At 33.3% G+C, this 11,924-nt stretch overlaps 1 protein-coding gene across 1 annotated transcript; it reads left to right on the forward strand.

Annotated features, from left to right (window-relative positions):
• The first annotated feature begins 525 nt into the window (after window positions 1-525).
• Window positions 526-8,576, forward strand: LOC128215387 (carbohydrate sulfotransferase 15-like). The gene is made up of 7 exons (XM_052922074.1): window positions 526-543; window positions 834-1,038; window positions 1,746-1,865; window positions 5,516-5,672; window positions 6,217-6,388; window positions 6,802-6,946; window positions 8,386-8,576. Exons 1-7 carry the CDS (start codon window positions 526-528, stop codon window positions 8,574-8,576), a joined length of 1,008 nt encoding a protein of 335 aa, XP_052778034.1.
• Window positions 8,577-11,924: the final 3,348 nt, after the last annotated feature.

Below are 11,924 nucleotides of genomic sequence, written 5' to 3' on the forward strand. Positions count from 1 at the left end.
AAACCAGAGAATGTCTATGACATGTCGAATAGGACGTGAATTCACCTTTCTGTAGAATACCGGTAAAACTACCAAACGTCGAACATCACAGTTAAATAATAAGGTATCTACTAAATCCAAAATAGCACTGGAAACACTGGCTGGTGTACTAACTGCCGAACAAAGATCGTTTTGTTCTAATTATCAACACCACAATATCCGGGGGAGAGTCCTCTATCTTGTTTAAATTATCCCTTAATGTTGACAAACAAGAGTGTAATAACAAAGTGCTAAATGACTTGGATAATCCCGATTTCCAATCACTAGAGAGTTTAAATGACTCACAAAAGAGTGTCCAAAAGTTAATACTTTCTTCACCTTGTCCGCCATTTTGCAGTCACATGACCGCGTGTAAGCACACAGGCCCAACGCGGGGTTGAGCTTCTTTTATGAAACAAAGAACTTCTGGTCAATCTTATAATGATCGCCTAATCATCCGAGCCGCGGCAGAAAAAATATAGTTAATGTATGTCCGTTATAAAAGAAATGCACTGTATTAATACCGTATAACAATATATCCAACAAACGGTAAAGAATGTGCAAAAATGACAATATTTTTTTTTTCCATTTTTAGCGTAGTTCCGCTTTGCATATCAACGAACTGTAATGGAGTAAGAGTGCTTTGATTAGCTTATATAAGACACTTGGTTTAAAGTTTTGGTCACGTGATTTAAGGCGCTAAGAAAATTGGCTCTGACGTCATTGACCTAAATATACATCTAAATATTTGTAAGCAAAGATATAAATACTTTTGTATACAATTCAACACTATATCGGTCTATGTGTATTTTCAGCCACCGATACAGTTCAATAAGAACTTCAAGAATCCATGTTGGTTTGAGGGGAACCGATTACGATGTCTCCCCTACGTGTTTGTTATTGGCGTTAAGAAGTGTGGAACCAGTGACCTATTCTTCCGGTTGTCAAAACACCCACATTTTGCACATCCGGGCTTTAAGGAAGCTCAGTGGTTTGCCAGGTGGAGATTTAGAAATGAAGGTACGTTTTTTAACAAACAAATGGCGAAAAAAACGTGAATGGGTTTGTAGAGTCATTGTAATGATATTTTCCCGAAATAACTGACATGTTGGCGGTTGTTTGATTATTTGTAAAATATTCATATTGTCATTATATGAGGAAAAGGAAGTTATGAATGTTTGTAAATATATAAAAGAAGCATTTGTTATACACAACTCACTTATAAATAATTTAACTTAAAACAGTAGTTATGAAACTTTCCCTCCCTGCCAAAGTTACCATAATAATTATTTTGTATTCACTTTACATAAACTTTTTGCCTTAATAACATTCTATTTTTTTAATATTATGTTTAGTTAGGTGACATATTTATATATATAACTATATGTATTGCGACGATGTACTCTTGTATAAGTCTAATAAACTGTCTGTTCCGTTCTGTTCTGTTCATCATATTGATTTGATTGATGCCGGTACATACTTCGAAATATAGTCAAGGCGCAATATAAATTGCATAAGCAAATACACAACTACTGCGTTATGATCCTGAATTTCATATTCGACTCTTCTGTTTTTTTTGCAGATTTGCTAGCGCCTCGTGAAATCCGTTTCTGCAAAAAGTCACTGGGGTCGAATGTATCCGCTTTAATAACCCTTTTGTTGTATTGTTCTATTATGTAGTTCTCTAGACTGTGTAACATAATTAGAGACACACTTTATTTTTGCAGAAACCAATAACTTGGATTTTGAAACTTACGTGACCAGGTTTGATGAGGCCGCCGACTTAATACAAGCTACATCGCACATCAACGCAGATGGAGCATTGACGAACTCTGTTAAAATTACGGGTAAGCTTTAAACTGAACTTCTATTCAATTATTTCGTATAATTACATACATAATCGACATCTGTTGAAAGCAGCTTAAGTGGCGGAAATTTACAACTCGGATTAAGTGGCCACCTGTCTTAAGCAGCCACTTTGACCTTTTCCCAAAAAGGGGGCTCTCAATACAGGTTGGAAAGTACGAGAATTATACGAGTCATCTTTGTTCAAGTCACACATGCGTTAAGAAAATTAAGGTTACCCTCACACAGACGTTTAAGCATTTTCCCTCGATTTTTCCTTTAAAGAATTATTATCCTACATAAATGTTAAAAAATGACGATCTTAACCTTGTGATACATTATCTCTAGTTTTAATAGCACAACGTATAAAAGTAAGCATTTCATATAATACATCAGAGTTCTTGCATACAACAAATTCAAGAAAATTGACCATATTTGGCCTTTGAATAACGTTCACCGGTAAATAGCGTTTTCGAATAGTTTTATTTTTATTTTTGACAAACGCACATAAAATGTGATTCATCTTCTATGTCCCCAGAATGGCACAGTTCACAACGTCTCTCATGTCTCTCTATACGATTGCAACCGTATCGCCCAGTTTTCACACGTTGTTTATGGCAATATTTCCTCATTTGTGTGAACAATTTAATAAAATGAGTAGGAATATTCGCCCTTAGATATGTTTCAAATTCGAAGTCACTTTTCATTTCCTTATACGTTATAGTTTGATTGTAAATTACTTGTCCAGTCCTGGATAAAACAGTCTTCAATCCTTTGCTGATAATCGTTTATAAATAGTTGTGTATTTATATGTGAGGAATTCTCCGAAACGTCAACAAAGTTGTACTTAAGTAATAAGTTCTTAGGAACACCTAACAAGTTTTTCTTATTTGATTCTAAGTCACGCAAAGACATCTCATATATAGTTTTCACAATCCTTTTTTGGTACATAATAGATTTGCCCAATACTTGATGATACGTGTGTAATGGTTAATGAATAGTTGGTATCTTCTTAACTCACCATATATTGCCGCATTGCTTGCTGATGGTTTGCTGATTGCCCATAATCACGTTTGCAAAACTTTCAGTGTAAACATTCAATGTCCTTCGATTTAGTAAAACCCCAAACTTCAGATGAGTAATTCAGGGTTGAAGTTACAAAATCATCAAACAAATGATATTTTTTAGGACTTAACGTAAGCTCTTTCAATTTATTAAGGAGCACATTCATTGCTTTTAATGTCTCTCGACATAGCAATTGCATCTTTAAAGAAAAGGATCCATGACAATTAAACACCGTTCCCAGATAATTGAAATTATCAACAATCTCTAATAAAATATCGCCATATTTCCACGCCGTATTTCCAGCTCTCATTAAAACGAACATGTCCACGCCGTCTGAACACCATAGCCTTACTATTTTCAACGTTCACTTTTAGCCTCCACCTATCACAGTAGGCTTTAAGATTATTGAGTGTTGACTGCATCTCCTCTAGTGTTTCTGCAAATAGTGTCATTTCATCAGCATAGATTACAACAATAATATTAATGTTAATGTCATTTACAGATATTCCACTTGCTTTATTTTTTTTCCAGATATAACTCTAAGACATTTATAAAAACTCACCAAAATATGGCGAACAAATATCTCCTTGCTTCAGGCCTTCTGATATCTCTTTGAGCTCCGAGTATTTGCCGCAATGTCTAACCTTTGCTTTTACAAAAGTATACATTAATCGTACGGTTCTAAGAATCTTTCCATTTATACACAATGTATGTAATTTCAGCCACAGAGCATTCCTATTAACACTATCAAAACATTTTTGCATGTCAATATACGTACACTGTAGTATCTTACCATTATTCAACATATGGTCAATAACAGATTCTAGACAAAATATTGCATCTGTTGTAGAAAACCCCTTTCTGAACCCAAACTGCGTATCTGAAATTGTATCATACATTTTCCCCCACAACATTAAACACTTGTAAATAATAGATGCGTATATTTTAGCTAAACAGTTAATAATATATATCCCCCTAAAATTGTTAACATTTTTGTAATCTCCCTTTTTACACACGAGGCTCCAATTTCTCGAAACTTCTTAAGTCCCATATAACAGGATTAAGCTAAGCTCACTATTTTTGTTGTTCTATAATATGCGTTATATTTACTTCTTTAAGAGTTTTTAGAAATTATACAAGAACAATCTGTATGCTAATTAGAAGAAACCATTTTTCATTTATCAAAATCCATTATTAGTATGTATTTTGGCTAATTGAAATAAGCGACTTAAGCCTGTTAAGCTTAAGAAGTGTCGAGAAATTGGGGCCAGAACTATAATTCCTTTCATCCATGCATTAAGGAAATCCTAAGATAATACGATATTAAACAAATCTGCTAGGTGGCATATCACGCGTTTCAATGAAATATTTGTATATCAATCGTCCGATGAGGAGCCAGCTTTACAACATTTTAAGTTCATAACACGTATGAAGAAAATAAAAACAGTTAGTATTCGTTATTTCATGATGATAAATGGTTTCCATTCAATGTTACAATTTATTCTACCTTTCTACTCAGTCATTTATTTTATTGCTGCTTACATATGGGCCTAATAGGCTACACAATGTAATTTTAGTTTTATGTGTAATGTGATTAAAACTCTGATGTTTAAATTCTAGTATGACGAAATAGTTTTATTAAGTAAATATTTTAAAATGTATCGTAGTTACTTCATCTGCGAACGAAAAGCGTTTGTCACAATTTCAAAATTGTTTTATGCTCAATTCTTCATTAAGGAGTGAATTGCATCATTGATGTCACTATCGGGGTATGAAATCATGGGGCTGGTTTAAAATGTCTGGTGTCCGAAGGACACGATGCGTACTTTACCCAGCCCAACTGCGTTCAGATCCCTGAAAATAACATAATTCACGCAATTCATTACTTATATTTAAACCAATAGTTAATTATTACTTTCCAGAAATAAAACCAAAACATTGAATAAAACCTTACCGTTATCCTTTTTCACCCATCCTGTAAATAGAGCGATCCGGCTTTAAACAGCTTATCATATGACGTCATAATAACATAATAACAATAATATTTAATCACTTCAAAACACTTTTTAACTTTAATTTGTAATGACAACAATATATTAAACAGATAATGAATTACCACTTTTCAACATGTGGATTAATTGTTTCGTGGCCTTGTGATACAAACAATAGCACGACAAACGATTTTAAATTTATATCAAAATGCGATGATTCGCGATCGGGACATATCCGAAGATGCTGCATTCACCGGAAAATATTTACAATTGCCGAAAGGCCGTTCACTTAAAGAATGGAAGTTGAGGTGTAAATATTTCCAAATTATTAATATTATGAGTATTTCTCTGTCGGAGTTTGTTGTAATCGTAAATAGAATTAAATAATTTGAACACCTTTTTAAACGAAAATGACGCCGATATTTGTACAAATAATATAACAATGTCATGTATACGTAAATCATTTTGCAATGCATAATTAAGCGGTCTTAAAAGAAGGAAAAACAAACGAAATTAAATCTCATTTCTGAAACATTGATAATTCAGTTTTACTCAATTTTAATTGATGTAGTACATTCCTAAAAATATTATTACAGGTGAGGCAAGTCCTTCCAATCTTCATCTCAACTCACACTGGCAACGGTTGCCAGGGAATGAGAACCTCACAGAGCCTAAATACGTCATTCTAGACTACATTCGGCATTTCATCCCTGACGCGAAGCTCATCATAACTTTTAGAGATCCGATTGATAGGTAAGTACAGAAGAGTGCCAATTAAAAATACGATTTAGAGAGTAAACGAACTACATATGTAATATAAATAAATGGTTTGATGCGACACATTCGCGTAACCATTTTTTGTGGAAGTACATACTAATAATCTTTTACGAAGAGTTTTACATCATATTGTGTAAACTATCTACTACCTTGGTCATTCACTGCCTTAAATCTACCGCCACACCTAAATAAAACCAATAACGGCTGATTTACTAAAATGGAAAACTGGAAAAAAAACTAAAAGCTACTTTTTTGAAAAAAAATACTGCCTTCTCATTGGATACAATATAATGTTGACCACTAATCCATCTTGGTTGATATTCGATGTTGTTCTTATCTAAACTTCAGTACGGTCACACGAGTTTATATCTATTTGAGACAAAAACAGTTGATTGTTGTGTTTTGTTATGTTATTTATGTTTGTTATTCATGTCGCAAAATAGCTCATTGAGTTATTATTTCGTGTTAGCATATACACCCGATTTTAAATTAAGTTTCCTGTATCTTGTATCTTGAACAGGTTGTATTCTGACTATTACCACGAGTATGGTAGCCTCATGAAGAAAAACGACCCTGGGCCCGCCCAGTTCCACGAGATTGTAATTCGGGGTGTGAAACTGTACAGAGAGTGCTTCCGTGCACGAACTATTCGCAGTTGTGTTTATGATCATACCCTCTATGATAAAACAAAGGTCAGCATTTATAAGTTAACCCTATCAGTATTTTCCGTCGTGAAAACAGCAGACTTATTATTGGAAATAGAAACCCGGAACATCCCGGCCATTTTCCATCAATAACAAGCTGCGTATATGGAATGATTACAATGTCAGAATCATTTACATTTAACTACGCTGCATGTAGTAATTTTAAGCCTTAGGACATTTTTCCTTAGGAATCTTAATGATTTAAGCAATAATACTTCAACTGAACTTAATTTTATATATTATACATTACAACAATTTATTAATATCATAAGTATTGTTGTTGCGAACTACTTGTAATAATGCACCGGCATAAATCCGAGGCTCTTCGGTGGCGGAGATGGCCGAGGTGTTCCGATTACAATTGAACTCCTTCACGGTTCTATAATTATTCAATTTTGCAGATTCAAATGCAGCTAGGAATTTATTACATATACTGGGAGGAACTATTGCGCGTGTTTCCAAGGCAACAAATTCTCGTTTTTCACAACGAAGATATGCGAGATAAAGAACGCACAGTGAGAACCATGTTCGATTTTCTGGGATTATGTGAGTATTTTAACCACATTTCATAGCCAAATATAGTTTATTGTTGTTCGTGTTTTTACAGCAATTTTATGCGTTTCATACGTAATCGTATCACAAATTTGCGTATTTTACTCATTTTCTTAAATTTACGCCTGTGTAACGCTTTTAGCCATAAAATATCAATAGTCGAACGTAAATATGAACAACTGATATCTGATCTTTTGTCAGCAGTCTTCTATGACTGGTTTCAAAACATAATTTGGCTCATTTCAAGACAAAAATGTTTTTAAAAAGTGTCAAAACGGTCCATCTGTGAGAATGCAGATTTAAAGATTGACAATCTAGACTCATCAAATATTTTTGTTTTTTTATCAAAGCGCTCTATGTTGGTTTAGCGTTTATTTCGTTTTTTGTCTGATAATGCGATACCATGCTCCTTTTGGTTATATATAGAAACCGTTCACACAAGAAAGTCAATCACTCTGACAAGGCCAAATGGGATAGGGGTGGGGGTATTTGTCACGTTCCTGTGATATTCCTGTTTTGTAATTGAAATAAATTGTGAAGAAAAGTGCATTTGGTCTGTGGTCAATATTAAGAAAAAGGTTTTGCAACATGTTTTGTGAAATTAACTTTTTCAAGTTACAAATTATCAGGACTGTCAGTCCATTATTACACTATTAAGTGTATTAAAAGTTCCAGTAAGCAGTGTACAGTGTGTTTATACCACGTGATAAATGACGTAATACATGCTACGTCGGAAGGCAACATTTTGCTTAAAAAGAAGACTTTTAACAAAGATTACTTTTCTTTTACTTCACCATTTAAAAGGACACAAAGGGCAGTATATGACGCTAAAAGAGCCTCGCCTTCGTTTTATTACCGGAGTTTAATAAAAAAAAATTTTTATCAAACACTTCGACAAACCTGTTTCCGAAATAATGTTTTGACAGTGCTCCGTCAGACGGCCTGAATGTGAAAAGGTATGTCAACGTGATTTAAGAAACTAAAGCCTCAATTAAATTCTGGTAAAAAACCGAAGGTGGGGCTCCGTAAGCGGCGTATACTGCGATATATTTCAATGAAAATGGTGGAAATATTAATATTATTGATATTAATTATCATAACATATAATTGCATATGATTTAGAGGCAGCAAAAAATAAGCCATATTTTGGCGGTTTTTATATGGGAAATATGTGGTCACGTAGCTATTTTTTTGAAAAGAAAACACAAACATTTAAATAAAGGCTTATACTTTTTATCTGTACCTAAATGCTATTTTATTCCTAAAGTCAAATGAGTTAATGCATTGAAATGAATATGCATCAACGCAATATTGTAAGCCTTTAAATCTAGTTGTACTCTAATAAACGCACCCTTTAATATACATATTGTAGCATGTCCAAAAATTAAACTTTACTTACTATGGTCTGATAAGCATCGCTTTTTACACTTCAGCTAAGCTAGATGCAGGAGAAATAGCGGCTGAAGTCAACACAAAAGAATCTTACCACAGGAAAGAATCATTCAAAGCAAAAGGACCTATGTGGAACGAAACATACGCCATTCTAAACGACTTTTACCATCCCTTTAACGAGAAGATGGCTGCACTTACAAAGGATTTAAAGTTTTTAAAGCCGGGATCGTAGATGTGCCGTAGCCGATCTATAAAAAATTATTTTGAATGTGATTTATTTCAGCTATTACAGAAGCAGTCTTGGTCTAGCCTTAAATTTAACTTAAGGGTTATATATCTTATAATACAATTACTGTTCTGTAAATGTGTTATACCGTTCCGTTATATCTTCGGAATAAACCATCGAAAATAACCTTCGATGAAAAATGGTCGAGGAGTTCCGAATGCGTTTCTGTTAGAACATCTTGTTGTGTACATTGGTTGCATTAGTGCCAATTTAAGGGACACGTTCATGCTTTGAAACCAAAAAATAGTTTTACCAGTAAGGCATCTTAAGACATTTTATCATTAATCTATTATATAATATCGAAATTGCGGAAAAACAATACAATTTAGGTATACAAAATATTTTTAAGTAGGTGCGAACCCACGCCGGTAAAGTCAAGATCTAATTAGAATACCGTCGCCTTAACCACAAGGCCAGAAGGATTTAAACAAAAATGATGGATACTTCGACATTTTAACAATACATTGATAACATAGCGTGATAATGTCAATGTATCAATCACAGAACAACGAATCGCTGAAATCCGCTAGTAATGGTTTTGAACATTGTGGTCTTCTAAGACGATATTTGAGCAAATATCAACATTTGCTGAAGGGTTCTAGCTTGTGGTATTTTATGTTTAAATCATCCTAATGATTACCGACACTTTATTTCGCCATACAATGAAATGCATTTTATAAAAACATCAGCGAGTCTCTTCATGGAGACTTTGAGGGAATTTTGTAGAACGATGCAACGCTGAAATTTTGGACTGCATTATTAGAATACAAGCAAATCGAAATAAATCAAACGTGTAGAAGCAGAAATAGCATAGCCTTTTATATGCTTAGATATATGTTCATATATTTTCTGCAAAAAAGTTATCTAGGAATATAAGTAATTTCCCTGTTTGTTAACATCAGTTGTGACCCGTGATGACCCACTTGAGAACCCCTTTGAAGTCACGTGATTCCTCAATCTGATAAGGTGATTGTTTATTTGTTACATTTTGTAGTGTGTGATACAGTTTAAAAAATGGCGATGCCAACACAATCGCATTTCGAAAGAACGGCGATCGAATACAAGTAGATTGATGGCCGTTCGCATCCATATTGAAAACATATCATGCGTTTTCAAAATGGCCTAAAAAGTACAAGTACCTTTGATGGTTGGCTATTTCAGTTACTGAACCTTTTACAATTGTTGTTTGATGTCGATGATGAGAACGCTTTTCATGTACTTCTGTTGTTTAATATTATGTATTTTATTAAATGCTATACTTTGTTTTCGGTATGAAGTAACTACCGCGTATTTTTGTGTATACATGTATATATATATATATATATATATATATATATATATTAACACATGCGTAATTCAACAATATTTCTGCGTTTACGCAATATCTTTGCACAACGAAAATAGATGGGAAAATAAAATGGGAAATGGTACCAATTTGTTTTCTGTTTCATTGCTTTCAAACTCTGAAAGTTACACTCTCACAGATTGACCGTTTTGAAAACTCTTATATTTTTTTATCTTGAAATAAACCAATCTTTGCGTAAATATCTGATACCATCAGTGATATAATATGAACTAAGGCGCTGCCTCTACGGGTTTGAAGTGCTATTGCCGGACACTTTAAGTTTACTTAATGACGAAGTGAAACATACTAGGAGTAAAAGGGAAACGTTATTTTTGTATATGTTGATAAAACTTTTTAAATAACAAGCAGTTCTGTTGTTGTTGGCAATTTATTTCGTGTATACGCAACAATCTTCAATAATAGTGTATACATTATATATAATGCATTACTTTATATTTCATATGAAGTTTAGAGTTATTTTTCTTAATTAACTTAAATAAAGCTACTATGCATTTGAGATCAAGTACACAAACGCATTTGAGGAATATGTTACAAACAGAAAATAGATAAAAACAAGAGCTGTCACAGAGACAGCGCGCTCGACTATTCAGCCGCTTTTCGGTGTATGGACTGAAAAGTTTTGGAGAAACAGGCATTGATCACTGTTATATTAGATTTCAATGCAATAAATGATGTGCTGAGATATTAACATAAATTTTATTGGAAAATATTTGAGGTGGTACGCAAACTTTAACATAAATTGTAAGTTGAAAAAGGGGCATAATTTTGTCAAAATGCTTGATAGAGTTACCTCCTCCTGTGTACAGGTTGGGGGCATGATGGTGAACAAGCGTGTAAAGTTTCAAAGCCAGATGTCAATGGACTTTGAAAATATTTGAGGTGGTACGCAAACTTACACGTAAATTCCAAGTAAAAAAGGGGCATAATTCTGTAAAATTGCTCGATACAGAGACCTCCTCCTGTGTACAGGTTGGGAGCATGAACAAGCGTGCGAAGTTTCAAAACAGTATGTTAATGGACTTTGAAAATATTTGAGGTGGTACTCAAACTTTAACATAAGTGGTAATGCTGACGCTGACACTCGGGTGACTAGGATAGCTCTCCTTATTCATCGAAAAGTCAAGCTAAAAATGATCACACATCAATAATGTTGCACTGAAGTATATTACAAGCAGGGGTAATTATAATTTTAACTACAATTGAATGGGCAAAAATCCATTTAAATATGATGGTAAAACATGGCAAAACATTTAATCAATTACTTATAATTATGATTGTATATGAACAATATGTAGCCAAGCAGCTCTGGAAAATTGTCTGCAAAATATCTCAGTGAGAATACAGAATATATTCTTATTTGTTTGTTACAAAAACATACACCACACCCCCGCCAAAAAAGTTGCAAAATGTTAATTATGAACAAATGTGTTGTTTAGATTTTAAGGGCAAATACAATTCTGCTTTAATTACAGAATTATCTTAACGATGCTTTCAATAAACTTTAAAATAATTTGTGTTTGCAATTACAAATCTGACAAACAGTATGTCTAATGATCAAAATTATCTAAATTTCAATTAATGAATATTGTAAACAGCTTTGCTAAAATCAGGTATAAACTAAAAGACCTGTGACAATTAAATATGCAGCAACACATGTAGTTTTTACAGATCACCAACAGTGACCTTTTTGATAAAAAGGTTGTTGTTTTTTACATCTGGTGGGAAATAAAATTGTATGAATAAATTAATGTTAAAAATTTCTAACTTTTAAAGGCCCAATATGTTATGACCTCTTATGAGGTATATTCTAAATGAAGCATGACAATAGTCAAAATCAATTGTTCATATCATGGAACTTTCAAGACCCAGTGTATTAAAGATTAAGCTTATCACATAATGTTTAACCCACAGGGTGATATAAAAAGAAA

The sequence above is a fragment of the Mya arenaria genome, chromosome 13, assembly GCF_026914265.1.
Source record: "Mya arenaria isolate MELC-2E11 chromosome 13, ASM2691426v1".
Lineage (NCBI taxonomy): Eukaryota > Metazoa > Mollusca > Bivalvia > Myida > Myidae > Mya > Mya arenaria.